Source organism: Oryctolagus cuniculus, chromosome 1 (assembly GCF_964237555.1).
Source record: "Oryctolagus cuniculus chromosome 1, mOryCun1.1, whole genome shotgun sequence".
Classification (NCBI taxonomy): domain Eukaryota; kingdom Metazoa; phylum Chordata; class Mammalia; order Lagomorpha; family Leporidae; genus Oryctolagus; species Oryctolagus cuniculus.
In genome coordinates, this window is record NC_091432.1 from 6,470,373 (window position 1) to 6,489,455 (window position 19,083).

Sequence of the window (19,083 nt, forward strand, 5' to 3'; positions counted from 1 at the left end):
GAGGGGTCTCCCATCCACTGGTTCACTCCCAAATGACTCCACCAGCTGAGACTGCACCAGGCTGAAGCTGGGAGCCAGGAACTTCACCCAGCTCTCCAGGTGGGTGGCAGAGGGGGCCATCTCACACTGCCTTCCCAGGCACACTAGCAGGAAGCTGGACCAGAAGTGCAGCAGCCAGGATGTGAACTGGCACTCACAGGAGTCGCGGGTTAACATGTTGTATCAGTGCTGGCCCAGGGACACATTCTATCATTGTCTTTAATGGTATCTAGGGATGCGCATTGGCCTAGCACTTAAGATGCTATTGCTTGGAGAGCCCACATCCCACATCACAAAGCCTGTGTTCAGGCCCTGGCTCCATCCTATCTCCAGCTTCCCACTAATGCGCACCCTGGGAGGCAGGTGATGGCACAAGTGTTGGGTTCCTGCAACTCATGTGGGACATCTGAACGGGGTTTCAGCTCCTGGCTTTACAGGCGTTTTGGGAATGAACCAGTGGATGGGAGATCTCTGTCTCTCTTCCTCTCAAATAAATATTAAAAAAAAAAATTAGGGGCTGGTGCTGTGGTGTAGTGGGTAAAGCTGCTGCCTGCAGTGCTGGCATCCCATATGGGCTCCAGTTCAAGTCCCAGCTGCTCCTCTTCTGATCCAGCTCTCTGCTACGGCCTGGAAAAGTAGTAGATGACCCAAGTTCTTGGGCCCATGCACCGGCATGGGAGACCTGAAAGAAATTCCTGGCTACTGGCTGCTGGCTGCTGGCTTTGGATCAGCTCAGCTCCAGCTGTTGGGGCCATGTGGGGAGTGAACCAGTGGGTGAAAGACTTTTCTCTCTGTCTCTCCCTCTCTGTGTATGTAGGTCTACCTCTCAAATAAATAATCTCTTATAAAAAATGTTTAAAAAATGTAGGGGTAGGCACTCAGTACAGTGGTTGGGTCACCCGTTGGAATGCCTCCATGCTGTATCAGGACACCTGGGTCTGAGTTCCAGTCCAGCTCCACGCTGTGAACCCTGGCAGGCAGCCGATGGTGGCTCAAGTAGCTGGACCCTCGCCACCGTGTGGGAGACCTGGGCTGAGGGCCTGGCTCCCAGCTTCTGCCTGGCCGGTCCTGGCTGCTGTGGGGCATTTGGGAGTGAAGCAGCAGATGGAAGATAGCGGTTTCTGCTTTTCAAATAAATGAAAATACAAAAATTTTAATACAGTTTGAAAATAAATTGACTGCCTAGCCACAGCCAGCCCCTCAAGGCGCATTGCCGGCGTACTGACGCTCCTGACGAGTCAGTCAGCGTTCACGGTCAGCCTTTACTAACACGTCATGTTCCTAACTTGTTAAAAAGTGGATTTTAAAGAATGACACATGGATCTGTACATTGAGGCGTGTGTAGTTCCAGAAAGGACTCAAGAGGCCACATGGGTTGTCTGAGTGGGGTGCAGGACAGGAGCTGTTACATTTCTTCTGGGGGAGCTTGTGCACTGTGCAAATCGCCTATGAACATATCCGTGTATCAGTTAAATTTTTTTTTTTGACAGGCAGAGTGGACAGTGAGAGAGACAGAGAGAAAGGTCTTCCTTTGCCGTTGGTTCACCCCACAATGGCCGCCGCAGCCGGCGCACTGTGCTATCTGAAGCCAGGAGCCAGGTGCTTCTCCTGGTCTCCCATGGGGTGCAGGGCCCAAGGACTTGGGCCATCCTCCACTGCACTCCCGGGCCACAGCAGAGAGCTGGCCTGGAAGAGGAGCAACCGGGACAGAATCCGGCGCCTGGACCGGGACTAGAACCCGGGGTGCCGGTGCTGCAGGCGGAGGATTAGCCTAGTGAGCCACGGTGCCGGCCTAAAATTTTATTTGAGCAATGCTTTATTTGTTCCTTTTTTTTTTTTTTTTTTTTTTGAAAGGCAGAGGCTCACCAGCGGCTCACTCCCCAGATGCCAGGCGGAAACCAGGAGCCCAGAACTCCAAGCAGCTTTCCCACGTGGAGGTCAGAGGCTTGCCCCATGGCCTGCCGCCTCCTTGGGCGTGCGCCTGCAGGAGGCTGGAGTGGAGCACAGCCCAGACTGGAACGCAGGCACTCCAGCGTGGGACGGGGGTGCCCCAGGGGCACCTCAACCACTGTCCATGCACTTGCCTGCGGGTTAGTTCTGGAATGCTCTCGACCTGGGGATGGTAACGCATCGTTGTTCATTGGTGGTCGTGTAAGTAACCAGGTACGAGTCGTTGTTTCGACAGCGGGAGCACAGCTGGGCACTGGGACATCATCCCTTGAGCGTGGTTAGGGTGGGCTGAGGGGTGGTTGTGGTCGGGGGCAGACCGGGCAGCAGGCGTGGACGGGGTTGGGGGGGTTGTACTGCTGTTGCTTGGAGACTTCGGGTCCTGGCCGAATCTGGGACCTAACTTCTGGGACAGGCGGGTGGCAGAGGCGACGGAGTAGCTGAGGTTCCCTCCTCCTCCTTCCTCTTCTCCACCTGGGAGCTTCCGTGCCCCCAGGCCATTCCTGGCTGGTTTTGGCTTATCTTGTTGAGAGCCCTGTTCTCACCTCTTCCACATGTGCAGTTAAGGTTTCTTGCTGGCTCGCATCCGCCCCCACTCACCCAACACAGCTGCAGGAGGAATCGGAGCTCAGCTCAGTCCTGCCTCCCTCCCTCATCGGCTGCGAGGGCTTCAGCCACTCTCCTGTGCACCACGGACACAGGAGGAACTTGGATTTCAGGCTGCCGGCCCAGTGTTCTCATGGGACTCGGGGCACGGCAGAGGGGGGCGGGAACAGCCAGGAGAGGATGCAGAGCCAGCTGCTCTGGGCCGCAGCTGGGGCGAGCGCGCCGGGGGTCCAGGACAGCGCAGGGCAACGTTAGTCCTCCCCTTGTTCAGCCCCGCCGTGGAGCAAACACTTGGCACATGCATCCTGCCTTCCCACCAGCCACCTGCGGCCTAACCTCTCACCTGCCAGGACTTGCTGCGGACCTTGAGCAAGCCCCTCCCCCACCCCGTCCTCAGGTGTGGAAGGAGCCCAGCCTCTGTCCTGGGAGGGGCTGCGGTGATGCAGCACACAGGGACTGAGGGTGGGCTGGGGCAGGCACCGCCCGCACCAGCCCCGTGGCCTCTGCCCACCCCTCTCCCCCAGCCACCCCGGAAATACTCGTATTTACTGGGCTTGGCCAGTGTTCCGGAACCTCGTCCTCCCCAGTGTCGTCCTGGTTCTAGAATCCCAGTGCAATCCCAGACGGGGCACCGCAGAGCCAGGCGGGCCTGATCCCAGTGCGATCCCAGACGGGGCACCGCAGAGCCAGGCGGGCCTGCCGCCTTCCCGGCACCTCGGCGTGGCGTGAGCCGGCGCGGCAGCCGCCAGGATGCGCTGGCAGGACCGTGTCGCTGTGCTCTTCTTCCCGCAAGGCATGATGCTCACCGTGGCCGCCCTGGTGCTCTTCTTCCTGAACCTGGGCGTCTTCCTCAGCGACGTGAACAACTTCTGCATCACCCACCACTACGACCGCATGAGCTTCCACTACACGGTCGTCCTGATGGTGGGGCTGGGGCGGGGGCTCAAGGGCTGGCTGGGGAGGCCCCGCCGAGGCGGCCGGGGCCACTCCCCCACTGGGTGGGCCTACAGTTCTCCCAGGTGATCAGCATCTGCTGGGCCGCCATCGGGTCCCTCTACGCGGAGATGACAAGCGACAAGTTCCTCCGGTGCTTCGCCCTGACCGTCCTGAGTGAGTGCTGGGGGTGGGGGCCGGGAGGAGGGGGCAGAGGAGGGCACGGGGCTGTGGAGGCTGACGGCGGCCCTCTCTGCCCAGTGCTCAATGGAGCCATGTTCTTCAACCGCCTGTCCTTGGAGTTTCTGGCCATCCAGTACCGGGAGGAGAGCCACTGAGGCCTGGGGCCGGGGATGAGCTGGCAAGGGACAAGGAAGAGGCTGATTCGGCGTTTAATAAAGTCTGTTGTTTATTTCCACCTGTCAGCTCCTTGGCAGGGTGGGAGGTGGGAGGCTGGAGCCCCGGGGGACTTGACCTACGTGGAGGACGCCAGGCCCGGCCTCCAGCTGCTCTGCTGGACTCTCCTCTGGGCCTGGGGTCTTAGTGTCTCGCGCTCAAGGAGAGGAGCAGAGGAGAGGCCCCAGGCCTCCCCCGCGTCCCCTCCTCGGGACCTAGGCTGGCCAAGCCACAGGCAGGGCTCAGGAGGGCCCCACACGGACGTGGGGGTTCATGAGCGGGTCCAGGTTGGGGTCGCTGTCGGCCGCAGCCCGGCCCAGGCGAGACAGCAGGGCGAGCAGGGCCAGGAAGCCCAGTAGCCCCAGCAGCAGCAGCAGCCCCGCCCGCTGCAGCAAGGTCAGCGGCCGCTTGCGAGACCCAGCCCGGCTCCTGGGGGATGAGGGAAAGTCGGGTCAGGCTGCCAGCCCCCGTCACCCGACCCCGAGAGCAGCCCTGCTCCGCCATCACCACCGCGGTCTCCTGATCCATGCCTTGGGGCTGACCTTCCCGTCCCTGCCGTCATCGGCCTGTGGCCCCTGACTTCCGGAGCCAGGAATGCGTCAGGCATGGGGAGAGCACACAGGGCAGGAGCCGGCTGTGCAGAGCCCACGGCCACACCTCCAGTGCAGGAGGCAGGGAGAGCCCACAGAGGGGCTCAGCGACGCTCCTACTGCCAGCCGAGGCCGCTGCACAGCCCGCGAGTCCCTGCCTCCAACTTCCTCCCCTCCCCTTCGTGCCACCACGGCCTGCCTGACCCCACAGACCTGAGCAGCTGGGCCAGCCAGCCCAGGGCGGGCCGGCGCCGGTACTTGTCCTCATCGCAATCCCCGTGCAGGCCTGGTGCCCGCTCGTCATCCCGAGTGTCGTACACCTTCCTAGGAGCTGCAGGGAGGAATTGCCAGCATCAACAGCCCCGTGGGGCTGAGGGGCCCTGACGGGGCCTCGGCATCGGGGAGGTGACGTCTGTGCCGGGTGCGAGGAAGGGTCGCTCTGGGACCCCGAGTTCCCGCCACACGGCCCACAAACCACCCGCCCTCTCTGCTCGTGTCTGGCTCACCGTGAGTGGAAGGCTCGGGGCTGCCCATGTGGATGACCGTGTGCTGCTCGGGCCTGCCTGGGGAGGCGGGCGGCCGGGGGGGCTGGCTGTAGAAGGCCTGGGCAGCAGAAGCGCTGTCCGTCTCTTCCTGTCTCATGGGATCAGTGGCTGTGGGCGGGGAGGGTGTCAGCAGAGCCGGGAGGCCAGGACCCAACGGCGGGCTGGGGGCCGCCACTCACCGTTAAAGCTGGACCAGTCGGAGAAGTCGGAGGCGCTGAGAGGCTCGGGCTCTGGGCTCGCCACCTCCTCGATCTGCAGCGAGGAGCCGTGTCAGGGCCGCCCCGTGCTGTCCCCACCACCCGTGCGGCTCAGGCTGGGCCAAGGGCAAGCAGCGCGCAGAGGGGCTCACCAGAGGGAGGCCCAGGCCTGCCCGGGCCCAGTTGACCGTGGCCAGCTTCTCTCTCAGGGCGGAAGCCACGGGGCCAGCCAGGTTGGCTGTGGGGAAGATGGGGCCATTGCAGCTGGGGCACTGGTAGCCGGCGGGCGCTGTGTTTCGGGGTAGCTGTGCGGCCCGTTCGTTGAGGCAGGCCCAGTGGAAGAGATCTTAGGACACAGAGATAGGGAAGAAGAGACATAAGGAAGACACCTGGGCTCCTGGGCAGCAGCAGCCCCCAGCTCAGTGTGAGGATGAACGGAGACACACAAGGAGAACGGAATCACGGGAGGCTCAGCACAGAGACCCGGGCGGGACGCCCCTCCGTGCTGCGGTGTCCGAGTTCAGAAGCCCTGGCTCGGCTTCTGACCCGGCCTCCTGTGACTGTGCCCTGGGAAGGAGCAGGTGGTGGCTGGAGCACTGGGGTCCCTGCCACTCATGCGGGGGCCCAGACTGAGCGCCCGACCCCCGGCTTCAGCCTGGCCCGGTCCTGGCTGTTGTGGGCATTTGAGGAGTGAACCAGTTGATGAAGATCCTCTTTCTCTGTATTTCAAATAAATAAAATAAAACAGGGGCTGGCACTGTGGCACGGTGGGTTAAGCTGCCGTCTGCTGTGCCGGCATCCCATATGGGTGCGGGTTCGTGCCCCAGCTGCTCCACTTCTGATCCAGTTCCCTGCTAATGCAGCTGGGAAAGCAGTGGAAGACAGCCCGAGTGCTTGGGCCCCTGCCCCCATGTGGGAGACCCAGAGGGAGCTCCTGGCATCGGGCCTCAGCCTGGCCCAACGCAGCCGTTGTGGCCATCTGAGGAAGGAGCCAGCGGAAGGAAGACCTGTCTCTCTCTCTCTCTCTCTCTCTCTCTGCCTCTCCTTTTCTCTCTGCGTAACTCTGCCTTTCAGATAAGTAAATTTTTTTTTTTTTTGACAGGCAGAGTGGACAGTGAGAGAGAGAGACAGAGAGAGAAAGGTCTTCCTTTGCCGTTGGTTCACCCTCCAATGGCCGCCGCTGCAGCCGGCACACCGCGCTGATCCGATGGCAGGAGCCAGGATCCAGGTGCTTTTCCTGGTCTCCCATGGGGTACAGGGCCCAAGCACCTGGGCCATCCTCCACTGCACTCCCTGGCCATAGCAGAGAGCTGGCCTGGAAGAGGGGCAACCGGGACAGAATCCGGCGCCCCGACCGGGACTAGAACCCGGTGTGCCGGCGCCGCAAGGTGGAGGATTAGCCTATTGAGCCACAGCGCCGGCTTCAGATAAGTAAATATTTAAAAATAAAATAAAAATTTAAAGGTATGTTTATTTTGGTACTAAGAATTTTGAAACCCATGAATAGTTTTCTCATAATATGCATTTTTCATGAACTTTTTAAAGGCTCTTCCTATGCATGGATCTCAGAAATTTTTTTCAGGCTGGCACCACGGCATAGCGGGGTAAGCCGCCCCCTGCAGCACCAGCATCACGCATGGACACCAGTTTGAGTCCCGGCTGCTCCACTTCTGATCCAGCTCCCTGCTAATGTGCCTGGGAAGGCAGCAGAGAACAGCCCAGGTCCTTGGGCCCCTGCACCCACGTGGGAGACGCGGAGCAAGCTCTGGCTCCTGGCTTCAGCCTGGCCCAGCCCGGGCTGTTGCGGCCGTTCGGGAAGTGAACCCGCGGATGGAAGATCTCTTTGCCTTTCTTTTTCTCTCTCTCCATAACTCTGCTTTTCAAATAAGTAAAATCTTTTAAAAATGGGGTGCTCTTCTGCATCAAAATGAACTTATGTTTTAATCCGTCTTCCTAAGCTGCTTCTCCGTGGACGCCTGGAGCTCTCCTTCCCCTGCCACCACGCTGCCCAGCCCCGGGGGTCGGGCGTGATGGGGAAGAGGGTGCCAGCCACCCTCTCGGGGAGCGCTCTCGGGCCTGCCCTCGTCACACGCCTTGGGCCGGTGGCTGATCCACAGCAGTCACACGAGATCCCTCGGCACACGCCCAGGCACACGTGTGCACGTGGAACTTACACCCACCTTTATGCCTTTGCTCGCCCACAGGTGCTAGTGAGCACCGCTCATGTGAAGAGTGTGCGCGGAATCCACGCATGCGCACGGGGCGCTGCCCTGGCCCCTTGGCAACGGGAGCCGAGGCTCTTGGCCCCAGACTCCGGTCAGTCACGACACGCGTGTCTGCCAACCCCTGCAGGCTAACTCACACGGGACACCCACTCCTCTCTCTTTTAGTCTCGGAATCTGTGCCGGGGTGGCTGGCAACTGCTCACCGCCACAGGTCCGCAGGCAGGACCTAGAAGCCGGAACAGTGGGCGTGACACTGCGGCCTCGAAGGGGAAAATGACGTGCTTGAGCTTACGGATGGGGCGCGGAAGCCGGGTTCCGGCCTCCCCGGCTCGGGGGGACTCGCCGTCCTGCTGTTGGGGGAGGGCCTGGGGCCTGAGGCTGCCGTCTCCCGCCCCAGGGTGCCCCAGCCTCACCGTAACACACGAGGCGGGTGGTCTCCCGGCTGGCCAGGGGTGTGTTGCACAGGCGGCAGTTGGGGTTGTAGTCGCTATCCTGGAGCCACTGCAGGTAGGACTGGACGATGCACTGGGGCGGCAGAGAAATGGCACAGCTGGCGCCGGGGTGAAGATTTACCGAGCACCGCGCTCCATCCCAGGGGCTGGGTCAACCTCCTCCTCGCCCTCCTGGAGCTTCCACCCCAGGGCAGGGTGCCCGGAGGAAGGCAGGCTCCTACCCGCCCGCCCGGACCCGCTCAGGCGCACCCCCGGAGGCCCCACCTTGGCGTGGTTGGCCACCAGGCAGTGCTCGCAGACGTTGACTCGGTGTTCGAAGCAGAACAGGTTGGTCACCTTCCTCTTGGGGCACTTGCAAAGCCCCATGGTCGGCCCTGGGGAAGGGGCCTGAGCTGGTAAGAAGCCAAGTTCTGGTGGTCGCCAATGCGTTCTCACCGGCCGGCTCGTTATTGCTCTGACCCCCCCAGACACCTCCCATAAGCGCCTGAACCCCAGATTCCCCACCACAGCCACCCCTCGTGCAGGCAGGGCCACGCCCCCCATAAATCCCGCCCCCGGCGACCCCTCATCCCTCCTGGATCCCGCCCCCAGCCGGGCCCCCCCATCGGCGGCTCCCAGATACCACCGGTCCCGCCCCCAGAGCCCCTCCGGAGCCCCACCCCCTACAAGCCCCGCCCCCTCCTCGACAGACCCCGCTCTCCGAGTTACTGATCGATGGCAGCACCGGTCTCGACGGGCGCGAGCGGTGGTTCGAAGCACGGAAGATCAGAGACTGGGCTCACCAGAGCTCCCGCTCAGCCCCCTTCTGCCCTATAGCCGCTCCGATTATCCCTCCGTTGCCACGTCTCTTCCGGGTGCGACGCGCGCTGATGACGCCACCAGACCACGCCTCTGTTGGCGCGCGAGGTGCAGGCGGCTGGGGGCGGAGCCCGAGAGCCGCGGCTCTCCCGCCTTGCGTCACTTCCGCTTCCTGTCCGACAGGGCGGGTAATTCGTACGTTTTCTGGGGCCGACGGTTCTCCCGGTTGGCGCGAGCAGGGGACGGCAGCGGCTTCGAGGGTCGAGACCGAGAGTAGCCATGTCTGAGAGGCGGACGCGGTCCGGAGGGGCCGCTCGACGCTCGGGTGAGCGGAGGGCAGGCGGGAGAGGTGGGGTCGAGGCGTTTGGGGGAAAGCAGCCATTGCCCGCCGCCGCTCCCGGGGAGGCGCCCCAAAGGGCTTGTCCGGAACCTGTTCTGCAGCTCCTCGGCCTGGAGCCCGCCGCTACCGCTTGCCTTTTTTTCTCTCGCCAGGGCCCCGGGCCCCCTCTCTGACCAAGGGTCTGCAGCGGTCCCAGCGGAAGTCAGGCTCTGATCTCCCGAGCGTCCTCCCCGAGCTCTGGCGGAAGGTGAGCCCCCGGCTTCCCAGAGGCCGCCCCGGAGGCCCCTAGACGAACGTAGCGCTCACGCTCGCCCCTGTCCCCCAGGCTCCCCACGTCGTTTCGGCCAGGAAGCCCATCGTTTTGAAGAAGATCGTGGCGCATGCCGTGGAGGTGAGGGCTCCGGGGACGAGGAGGGGTGAGGGAGGCGGCAGCGGGGGGCCGGCGTGTGACCCGCTGGTGTCGTCCCTGCAGCTCCCCGCCGTCCAGTCGCCTCGCAGGAGCCCGCGGGTGAGTGCTTGTGCGTCTGCGCGGTCGAGCGGGTGGGCTGGTGCCGGCGACCCTGGCCCCCGGGGCCGCAGAGCAGCTTCGCCGCCGCGGAGACTCCCTGCTTGCTGGATCCCTGTAGCTCCGTGGGCCCCGGTGTTTCCACCGCTCTGCTTGGCGGGCTGGTGCCCTGGAGGCCGAGCCGTCTCCTCTCTGCGCTGGTTTCTCATCCGTTGGTTCTCAGGTCTTCGGGGCCGTGTGCGCTGGGTTCACAGTCACGCAGAACTGATTGCCAGGGCTCTTCCGAGCGAAGTGCTGGCTTCCCAGCGGGGCACCAAGTGCTGACTGCGTAATGTGCTTTTATCTGATTGAAAGGCAGCCAGAGAGACAGGCAGTGGTTCACCTGCTGATCCTGCAGTCCCAGGGCTGAGCCAGGCTGAAGCTAGGAACCAGCAGCTCCCCCGGGGTCTCCCATTTGGGTGGTCAGGGCCCAAGCACTTGAGCCATCACCTCCCAAGGTGTGCCTTAGCAGGCAGCCGGCGGTGGGAGCGGAGCCGGGACTCGAACCCAGCACTCCAGTTTGGCGTATCCCAGGTGGTGTCTTTGCTGTGCCAAACACTGCCCCCATGAGGCTCGTCTGCAGCCTGCAGTAAGGGGGTGCAGACGCCATCGTGGGACCCAAGCCACGCTGCGGGGCTCAAGGAAGGACCAGTAGGGAAGCCATGGTTGGGCTCCAGAGATGGAGAGCGAAGGAGGATCACCCCTCCCCCGACACTGTACTTTCTCGCGTAATTCCCTTGAGCCAAAGTTGGCTATTTGCCTGTTGTTGAGTGCTAGCTGCATGGGACGCTGGGCAGGGTAGAGCTTCCAGGGCCTGGGCAGCTGCGTGGCTGGGGGGTGAGGAAGAAGTAGGGTTGATCCCCATTTTGGTCTGCAACCTTCTACCAACACCCACGGGGCGGATTCCTGAGAACTCATCACCGGGAAACGTCTTTCTTGACCGCCAGTGTGCCTGATTGTGTGAGACCAGCCCAGTGCCAGGTGTTCCGTGTGCTGACTCAGCGCTCCTCGTGCACCCGTGACACGCGGGGCCCTGTGCTCATCACACCCGGGACACGCGGGGCCTGTGCTCTCATCACACCTGTGACACGCGGGGCCTGTGCTCATCACACCCGTGACACGCGGGGCCTTTGCTCATCACATCCGTGACACGCGGGGCCCTGCTGCAGGCACAGAGCGTGGACAGGTGAAGACCCTGTGCACAGGAAGCTCCCGTTCTGGTCGGCTGCCCGCCAGCGTCAGCCGTGTTGCTGGGTGGGAAGGAGAGCAGTCTCTGGGCCAGAGTAACTACGGGGCTGACGGGTCCCCTGGTAAAGGGTGCAGCGTCTGGGCTGGGGGGTCAGGAGGTGACCTCCGGGCCAAGCCTTCCCTGCTCACAGCCCGCCGCGGCTCCCTCGGGGTCTGCAGCACAAGCTGCCAGCGGCCTGCAGAGCCCTGGAGCCCACCCCCACCGCCTTTCTTCTCTTTGGCTTTGTTGACAGAGATGGATCTTCTACCCCCGGGTCACACCCCAGATGGCCGTAACAGCGGGGCTGGGCCAGGACTGGGTTGGACTGAAGGGGGAGCCAGGTCAGTCCAGGTCTTCTGTATGGACAGCAGGGACCCAGTTACTTGAGCCATCGCCTGCCGTGACCCAGGGTCTGCACTGGCAGGAAGCTGGAGGCGGGTCAGATCCGGGCATCAAGCAGGCTCCGTGATGTGGGACCTGGTCACCTGAACTGCTGGCCCAGGGTTTGCCCTCCCCTGCTGTTAGAAGTCGCTTGCCCCGGCCGGCGCCGCGGCTCACTAGGCTAATCCTCCGCCTGTGGCACCAGTGCCCCGGGTTCTAGTCCCGGTTGGGGAGCCGGATTCTGTCCCAGTTGCTCCTCTTCCAGGCCAGCTCTGCTGTGGCCTGGGAGTGCAGTGGAGGATGGCCCGAGTGCTTGGGCCCTGCACCCCATGGGAGACCAGGAGAAGCACCTGGCTCCTGGCTTTGGATTGGCGCAGCGCGCCTGCTGTAGCAGCCATTTGGGGGGTGAACCAACGGCAAAGGAAGACCTTTCTCTCTGTCCCTCTCTCTCACTGTCCACTCTGCCTGTCAAAAAAAAAAAAAAAAGTGCTTGCCCCGTGCGTCTTTGTGTCCACCCTGGAAGTTCTCTGGCCTTTCTGGACGGAAGTGGTCCAGCTCGGTCACGAGGGTGCTCTCTCTCCTGTCCGGGTGCAGATTGCCTTTTTCTTGGAGAAAGAAAACAACCCCCCCAAGAGGGAGCCGGCCAGGGAGGAGCTCTTCAAGTCCTGCAGTGTCCCCGGCACGCCGGCCACCACTCCTGTGCTGTGCTCCCTGAACACCTCGTCCAATGCCAAGGAGGGGCAGCTGGATGCCAGGGACTTGGAGATGTCGCAGAAAGTGAGGCGGTCCTACAGCCGCCTGGACACCCTGGGCTCCCTCTCCACCTCCACCCCGGGCCGCCGCTCCTGCTTTGGCTTCGAGGGGGCAGAAGACTTGTCCAGAGTCTCGCCTGTGGTGGGTTCAAAGCCAGCCGAGGCCTCCAGGGTGCCCGCGAAGCCTTGGGCCCCGGATACAGCTCTCCCAGGAATCTCCCCCCTCGTTGTGAGAGAGAAGCGGAAGAAGAAGAAGGTGCCGCAGATCCTGGTGAGTGAGGGCCTGGCTTCGGCCGTGGCCCCGGGAGACGGAGGCCGGCCTCTGCTGCGGCGCTCGGGAGAGGCAGCACGGCAGGGTGTGGGTGAGATGCTGTGGCCCGCGTGTCCCCTCCCCACTCACTTGCCCCCGTTTCTCTTCCCCCAGAAGTCGGAGCTGGATGAGTGGGCTGCGGCCATGAATGCCGAGTTCGAAGCTGCTGAGCAGTTTGATCTCGTGGTTGAATGAAACTGAGTGGGGGTGCGCCTGGCCGGACTCCCCGCGCCCCTTGTACATAGCCCCTCGCTGTGCGGAAGACACTCGGGCTGCCTGGCCTGGCTGCTCGCTGGCACCCCATCTCGTCGTCGTCATCCTCCCCGGGGCTCTTGGTGGGGAGCGGCCTCTCCCAGGCTGCCCCTTCCGGGTGACCTGCTGGCCTGCTTCCGGCCACAAGCCTGCCTGTGTGGAGACTTGGTTTGGGGTAGCTCCTCTTAGATCCTGTAGATGGTCCCCGAGAGGACTGATGGGTGGGGCAGCTCTACGCTCGAGGAAGAAGCTGGACGCTCAGCCTACTGCGGCTTCCGCGGTTTGGGGGAGGATGGCTGCTCCGGGTCTCGGCCTCGGGGCTGCGTGCCCAGCTGTGTTTTCTGTGTTCTACTGTTGAGACGTTTGGAAAATGCCAGGTTGAAGGAGTGCCGGCTGCTTGGGGCAAAAGGGTGTGTGTCAGGGTTTGGCCACTGGTGGCTGCGGCTCCTGCTGCCAGGGAACCGGGCTGCCACTGTGCAGGGCCAGCCTGGGCCCCGACTTCCTGCTGGGGGGCCCTCGGTGGCCCACACCTGTTTCCTGCAAGGGCAGCTGCACAGTCCCATGGCCTGTCTTAAGACTGGTCCTGGGGGGCTCTCGGAAGCGTTGCTTCTTTGCCAAACAGCGCCAGGGCTTGAGAGCGGTTTGAAGGCTTAGCTTCCTCCTCCTCGCACCTGAGGACACGGCCAAGAGTCAGGCCAGGAGTGGAAGCGGCGAGGGGCGTCGCGCTGCAGAATTTCCCACCTTTGCCCTTTCTCAACGCTGCTAAAAGGTGTTTTCACAAGCAACCCTGCCTACCACTAGGGCACAGCGCCCGTCCCCAGGCCACTGCACCTGCTGACGTTTCAGGGTGGTGGAGGTGGGCGCTGCTGGCCGCCGGGAGGCCGGGAGGTGGGCGCGTGGCTGGGGTGCTCGGAGCCGTGCAGGCCCGGGGGGCACGGGCGTCCCAGGCCTCTGCCAGTGCTTCGTGCTCCGTCAGGCCCTGCGCACCCGCCCCTTGCAGAACGCTGGGCCCTGCCAGCGGCAAGGGTTTTGCTTTAGGACGAATCTGATTAAAGAGTTTCTGCCTGCTCACAGCCTGTTTCTCTTACTGGGTCAAAGGCGGCGCCAACCGTGCAAGGGACAGGATGCTGGCCCCCCTGCAGCTGCCCCATCCCCCCCTCCCCTGCAGGGCAGGGCTTGGAGCGATGGCCTCCGCTGGCCTCTGGGTGAGCCCAGCCCCTCCTGCACAGATCGGTTCCCTGGAAGTCAGCAGAGAGGTCTCTGGACGCATCTACCGCATGGGAGGGGCCTCTGCTGCGCCGCCGCTCCTGTGGGTGCTTGGGGGCCGTGGCCGCCGCCTAGTGGGTTGTCTGCAGGTCCCGGCTCCCCCCCGGGGGGCCTGACGCTCACTCTGCTTCCACAGCCAAGACGTGGGCCTGTCCTGAGCTCAGCCACATGGACTCTTTTTTTAAGATTTCTTTTTATTTATTTGAAAGAGTTACAAAGAGAGATCTTCCAAGGGCTGCAATGGCTGGGCTGTGGCTAGTCTGAAGCCTGGAGCTTTTCCAGGTCTACACGTGGGGCCCAAGCACCTGGGCCGTCTTCCGCTGCTCTCTGTGCACAGTAGCGGGGAGCTGGATCGGAAGTGGAGCAGCCGGGACTTGTGTCCTCTGCAGTGCCAGCATCATGGTGGTAGAGCCCATGTGCCACACGCTGCCCCAGCCAGGTGGAGTCCGCACCGAGTGAGGGCGGAGACTGAAGACCCAGGAGGTGGCGGCACCGAGTGAGGGCGGAGACTGAAGACCCAGGAGGGGCGTCGCAGGTCCAGCGCTGTTCAGGCCCTGGCCGCCTTCCCCGGGTGGAGATTCCCGCTCACCCTGCTGGGCCCTGCTCTCTGGCCGCGCCGACGTCCCAGTCCTGCCTTCAGAACGCGTCCTGTGGATTCTGCGACTGAATTCCAGCCAATAAACTTCTGTTCCAACCAGCCCAGCCGGCATCGTCTCCTCTTGTTTGCAGCCAGACCTCTGAGGTCCCAGGGTGTCCCGGCCCAGGCTGGTGCCCACGCCTCCCAGCCTTGCCTCAGACCCTGCCCCCTCCGCATCAGTAGCATCGGAGGGCAGGCGGATGCAGCAGGGCGTGGCTCTCGCCGGGCCAGTTTCCCAGGACCCCAGACCAGTTCACTCATTCTGTGTTTGGGTTCTTTACCAGCACAATGGGTACCATCACAATGCCTGCCTCGGGGTGAGGGAGGGGGAATGGGGCAGGCCGGGTGCTCAGCGCTCAGTGAAGGATCACTCTCCCCCTGGAACCGACAACCCCCCCCAACTCCCTGCACCCTGTTCAGGACCTTTAAGCCAGAGCTCTGTGTGAGTAGCCGTGAGTGCCCCGAGGTTAGGGGCGGAGTCACACTTGTCAATCGTCAGTGATGCCAGACAGCGGTGCAGTCACACTCCCCGGCATGGTCAGGAACTTGACCGTGACCGGAGAATAAGAAGCTGGCCTTTGCCTGCCTTCTTGGCATTGCGGGTGCTCTCGAGAGTGTTGGCCAGGATGCTGCCGGCGCCATCATGGTCACACAGAGGGTGGGAAGAGGAGGGCACAGACTCGTGTGGCCTGAGGAGGAGCCTGTTTTGGGGGGCTGGGGTGGAGTTATTTGAGCGTTAACACAAAGAGGATAAGAGATCTTCCATCTGCTGATTCCGGCTGCAGTGTCCAGTGCTGGGCCAGACGGAAGCCAGGAGCTTCACCTGCGTCTCCCTTGTGAGTGGCAGGGACCCAAGCACTTGGGTCATCTGCTGCTGCCTTTCCCAGGCCATTAGCATGGAGCTGGATCAGAAGTGGAGCAGGGCGGCTCACTAGGCTAATCCTCCACCTGTGGTGCCGGCACCCCGGGTTCTAGTCCTGGTCGGGGTGCCGGATTCTGTCCCGGTTGCCCCTCTTCCAGTCCACCTCTCTGCTGTGGCCAGGGAGTGCAGTGGAGGATGGCCCAAGTGCTTGGGCCCTGCACCCCATGGGAGACCAGGATAAGCACCTGGCTCCTGGCTTCAGATCCGCGCAATGTGCTGGCCACAGCACACTGGCCATAGAGGCTATTTTGGGGGTGAACCAATGGAAGGAAGACCTGTCTCTCTCTCTCACTGTCTAACTCTGCCTGTCAAAAAATTTTAAAAAATAAAATAAAAATTTATTTTCTTGAAAGGCAAAGCGACAGGGAGACAGAGATCTTGCATCTGCTGGTTCACTCCCCCAAGTGGCCACAACAGCCAGGACTGGGCCAGGCTGAGGCTCCTGCGTGGGTGGCAGGGGCCTAGCGCTTGGGTCGTCTGCTGCCTTCCCGGGCATTAGCAGGGAGCTGGATCAGAAGCAGCAGTGGGGCGGGAGCTGGTGCTTTGGTTGGCTCCTCAGCAGCTGTCTGACAGATGACCCTTGTACGGGAGGGGCGGGCAGTCTCTAAACACCTACAGGGCTCCTCTAAGGTGTCCCCCCACCATCCCTCCCCTGACACGCACCTTGTGTTTGGAACTCGGTTCATGAAATCGTGTTTGCATGTAGCTCTGGTGGCATTGCAGAAAAACACAACACCTAGTTCAATCTGGATTTCAGATCATGAGTCATTTTGCACAAGATAGACTAAAAGACGAATTCCGTTTTCACGTGAAATTCAGATTTCCCTGGGAATCCTGTAGTGGACCCACCCCGTCTGTCAGCCGCGGCGTTGCGGGATGTGGCTTGCTGGACAGAGCGGGTCGTGGGGGCTCCGCAGGCCAGAGGCTGCCCCGAGGAGGGCGCCAGCCAGGCCTCTGTCTCCCTCAGTCTCCCAGGAGCCGACGAACGGCCCACTCCAAGTCAGCTCTGCGGCCCCCTGAGAAGCCCGAGGACGCTCAAGCTGCCGTGGAAGGAAGCACCGAGGTGACAGCACTGGGGCCTGCAGGGAGGCAGCAGCCTGGAGCCGCCCTCCCCAGCACCACGCCCCACCCTTGCCGCCGGGCAGCCCCCAGCTCCCCGGGTCGCCGGGGGTCATTCCCCAGCTGGAGACCCCCTGGGTGGCTCTCCTCCACACCTCTGACCCCTGCCTTCCTCCGTGGGGTGGGGGGCAGAGGGAAAGGGCCCCTGGAAGCAGGGCGTGGGAGGCCCCGGGCTCCTGGGTGAGCAGCCGCGTGCCAGGGCGGCCACAGTGGCACCTTTTCTGCAGTCACCTTATTCAAAGCAAAAATCGGACAAGGAAGTGGAGCCCACCGTCACATTCCTGTTTACGCTCCTGAACACGCCCGAGCCCGCTGAGCCCACACTCCCCGACCCGTAAGGCGGTGTGAGTGCGAGCAGGTGTGCGAGTTGACTGTGCCGCGTGTGTGTATCCAGTGTGTATGTGAGTGCGCATTGCGTTGTGTGTGTGTGTATTGGGGGGCTGAGGGTGCTTCTCCCACCCCACGCTGTGCCCACGCCCACCCTCGCCCAGTCTTGAGACCCCCTGATCCCACCCTCACCGCCTCTACCCTCAGAGACTTGGAGATCCAAGAGAAGCGGTTCCTGGATCAGGAGGACTGGGGCTCCCAGCAGACCTCGCGGGAGATCAGGTGTTTGCAGGATGACTGCGCGAGGTGAGCCCAGTGGCCAGGCAGGGGCGGGGTGGCTGGCCCTGCCCCTGTGCAGCCAGGCGCTGGACCCGCAGCTTCTCTTGACTCCCCCCGCCTCCATTTGCTCTTCCTTCGCACCTTCTCTGCTCCACCCTGCACGACCTCGATGTCAGCAGCCGGTCCCCTGCCTCCCGGCACCAGCCCCACCGTTGCGAGGGCCACAGCTGCTGCCACACATTTCTCTCTTGCCCCTGCGTGGCCACGTGCCTCTAAGGAAGCCCACCTTTAACCGTCAGGGCCTGGCAGGGTGGCTCAGACCCTTCCCTGGATGGCAGAGCGGGAGGTAGGGTCTGCACTATCCCGTACACACTTAGCGCTGTGCTCACGCCAGGGCTGGAGGCCCACCTGGTGACAGAGGTCCTGGGTTGGGGGCGGGATGGGAGGCCGCTCCCTGCGCCCTGGAGCCGCTGGCTGCTGGCAGTCACACGCAGCCGCAAACTACACCAACTGAGTTGGCTCCAGGGCTGACCTCTCCCGGGTCTGGAACCACACAGAGTCCTGCCACAGCCTGACTGCAGCCCCGGGGCTGCCCCCGAGGACCCCCCGGCCCGGCCCACGTGGTGAAGCCGGCTGCAATCGTCTTGCTGAAGGAGAAGAGCAGGCTGAGCGTGTCTGGTTCCCACAAGGCACCGGGAGAGCAATCCCCTCCCGGGCCGTGGATTTGCCCGCACAGGAAGATGGGCTGAGGGGGTCTCCCTTCAACCCTAGGCTCCGAGAAGCCCTGAAAACCAACCAAGTGGACAACCTGGAGCTGAAGAAGAAGCTGCAAAACCTGGTGAGACCCTCAGTCCAGGACCCCTGCCTTAAAAAAAATTATTTGAAAGGCAGAGAGAGCTCTCATCCACTGGTCCATGCCCCCAAAGCCTGCAACAGCCGGGACCGGGCCAGGCTGAAGCCAGGACCCGGGAACCCGATCCGGGTCTCCCAGCTGGGTGGCAGGCACCCAAGTCCTTGAGTCACCCCCTACGGCCTCCCAGGGTGTGCGTTAGCAAGGAGCTGCCGTCGGAAGCGGCGCTGGCACTCCAACCCAGGCCCTCCCCCTGGTATGGGACGCGGCGTCCCAGGCAGCATCTTAACCACTGCACCAAATGCCCCCCTCAGGACCCCTGCCTTTGTCTCGGCCCCACCCCGCCTCGCAGCCCAGCCTCAGGTGACGTTGCTGGGGTCAGCTTCCCAGCCTGGCCCTGCCGCCCTCTGTTGCAGCCTGCCTCCTTGTACGAGAGCCTGAAGGCGGGAGCCAAGGCCATCCGGGCGGAAGTGAGTGCCATCCGGGCGGAAGTGAGGGCCGCTCAGGAGGAAGCGCTGGCCGTGCAGGAGGCCATGCTGTCCCAGATGCACACACAGCAGCAGCAGGTGGGGAGGGAGGGCCGCCTGCCGGGCACGGCTCGCTCAAGCTCCCTGCGTCTTTACCTGCAACCTCCCAGCTCCCGGAGGGCTGCGCGGCTCGTCCTGCTGCCCGAAGTTCCCCTGGACCACAGAGGCCAAGGTCAGCCCTGGCCAGGCCCCAGGCCGGAGACTGGACACCTCCTTGGGAAGGCTCTTGGTCAGTTAAATCCTCCCTAGGCCCCAGCAATAAACTTCACACTGAGCTCAGCTCCCCCGAGTGTCTGTGGGCCAGGGACCCGCTCAGGCTGTGGCCTCCTCTGAGACCACCCCCACCCCGCAGCGTGTACCTGTCCCACACAGCCCTGCTGCCCCTGCCTCAGAGCAGGTTCCAAGTCTGGTTGGTGCCAGCCCCAGTGACACGCTCAAGGCCGATGTCCCTGTGATAAGCACTGGGTCGGGGCTGGAAGGGGGGCCACACCCCCCTCGTGGGAGGATCCAGACGCCTGCTCTGACTCCAAAGTACAGAAAGGGACAGGAGCGGGGAAGAGCCACCACTTCCTGGTGACCTTGGATGGGCCCCTGCCCCACGAGAGCGACAGGGTTGTGAGG

General features: G+C 63.0%; 3 protein-coding genes across 10 annotated transcripts; 2 read left to right on the forward strand and 1 right to left on the reverse strand.

The window, feature by feature from the left end:
• Positions 1–3,205: 3,205 nt before the first annotated feature.
• On the forward strand, positions 3,206–4,288 carry TMEM262 (transmembrane protein 262). 2 transcript variants are annotated; one of them, XM_070068760.1, is made up of 3 exons: positions 3,206–3,516; positions 3,603–3,670; positions 3,787–4,288. In XM_070068760.1, exons 1-3 carry the CDS (start codon positions 3,343–3,345, stop codon positions 4,067–4,069), a joined length of 525 nt encoding a protein of 174 aa, XP_069924861.1. In that variant the 5' UTR covers positions 3,206–3,342; the 3' UTR covers positions 4,070–4,288. The 2 variants fall into 2 exon arrangements, with proteins under 2 accessions (XP_069924861.1, XP_002723453.1); XM_002723407.5 differs by having other exon boundaries at positions 3,603–3,702; positions 3,787–3,943.
• On the reverse strand, positions 3,913–8,820 carry ZFPL1 (zinc finger protein like 1). 2 transcript variants are annotated; one of them, XM_002723399.5, is made up of 8 exons: positions 8,713–8,820; positions 8,195–8,304; positions 7,892–8,003; positions 5,406–5,599; positions 5,236–5,308; positions 5,018–5,164; positions 4,725–4,842; positions 3,913–4,350 (listed from the first exon to the last, which is right to left on the reverse strand). In XM_002723399.5, the coding sequence occupies exons 2-8, from the start codon at positions 8,294–8,296 to the stop codon at positions 4,164–4,166; spliced, it is 933 nt and encodes a 310-aa protein (XP_002723445.2). In that variant the 5' UTR covers positions 8,297–8,304; positions 8,713–8,820; the 3' UTR covers positions 3,913–4,163. The 2 variants fall into 2 exon arrangements, with proteins under 2 accessions (XP_002723445.2, XP_008250009.2); XM_008251787.4 differs by having other exon boundaries at positions 8,622–8,815.
• Positions 8,821–8,879: 59 nt separating this feature from the next.
• Positions 8,880–18,741, forward strand: CDCA5 (cell division cycle associated 5). 6 transcript variants are annotated; one of them, XM_070068712.1, is made up of 10 exons: positions 8,882–9,053; positions 9,221–9,315; positions 9,394–9,459; positions 9,541–9,576; positions 11,816–12,244; positions 16,328–16,423; positions 16,707–16,813; positions 17,014–17,112; positions 17,857–17,923; positions 18,250–18,741. In XM_070068712.1, exons 1-10 carry the CDS (start codon positions 9,008–9,010, stop codon positions 18,709–18,711), a joined length of 1,503 nt encoding a protein of 500 aa, XP_069924813.1. In that variant the 5' UTR covers positions 8,882–9,007; the 3' UTR covers positions 18,712–18,741. The 6 variants fall into 6 exon arrangements, with proteins under 6 accessions (XP_069924811.1, XP_069924815.1, XP_069924816.1 ...); XM_070068718.1 differs by having other exon boundaries at positions 8,883–9,053; positions 18,352–18,741; XM_070068710.1 differs by having other exon boundaries at positions 8,880–9,053; positions 9,394–9,576.
• Positions 18,742–19,083: the final 342 nt, after the last annotated feature.

Coding starts and splice junctions, on each gene's coding strand:
- ZFPL1 (XM_002723399.5), bottom strand. CDS start 8,296: ATGGGGCTTTGCAAGTGCCCCAAGAGGAAGGTGACCAACCTGTTCTGC. Junction 5,309..5,405: donor CAGGCCTGGGCCTCCCTCTG/GTGAGCCCCTCT, acceptor TCCTCGCTGCAG/ATCGAGGAGGTGGCGAGCCC. Junction 5,165..5,235: donor CGACTGGTCCAGCTTTAACG/GTGAGTGGCGGC, acceptor CCCCGCCCACAG/CCACTGATCCCATGAGACAG.
- TMEM262 (XM_070068760.1), top strand. CDS start 3,343: ATGCGCTGGCAGGACCGTGTCGCTGTGCTCTTCTTCCCGCAAGGCATG. Junction 3,517..3,602: donor ACTACACGGTCGTCCTGATG/GTGGGGCTGGGG, acceptor GTGGGCCTACAG/TTCTCCCAGGTGATCAGCAT. Junction 3,671..3,786: donor GCGGAGATGACAAGCGACAA/GTTCCTCCGGTG, acceptor CTCTCTGCCCAG/TGCTCAATGGAGCCATGTTC.
- CDCA5 (XM_070068710.1), top strand. CDS start 9,008: ATGTCTGAGAGGCGGACGCGGTCCGGAGGGGCCGCTCGACGCTCGG. Junction 9,054..9,220: donor AGGGGCCGCTCGACGCTCGG/GTGAGCGGAGGG, acceptor TTCTCTCGCCAG/GGCCCCGGGCCCCCTCTCTG. Junction 12,245..16,327: donor AGAAGGTGCCGCAGATCCTG/GTGAGTGAGGGC, acceptor TGTCTCCCTCAG/TCTCCCAGGAGCCGACGAAC.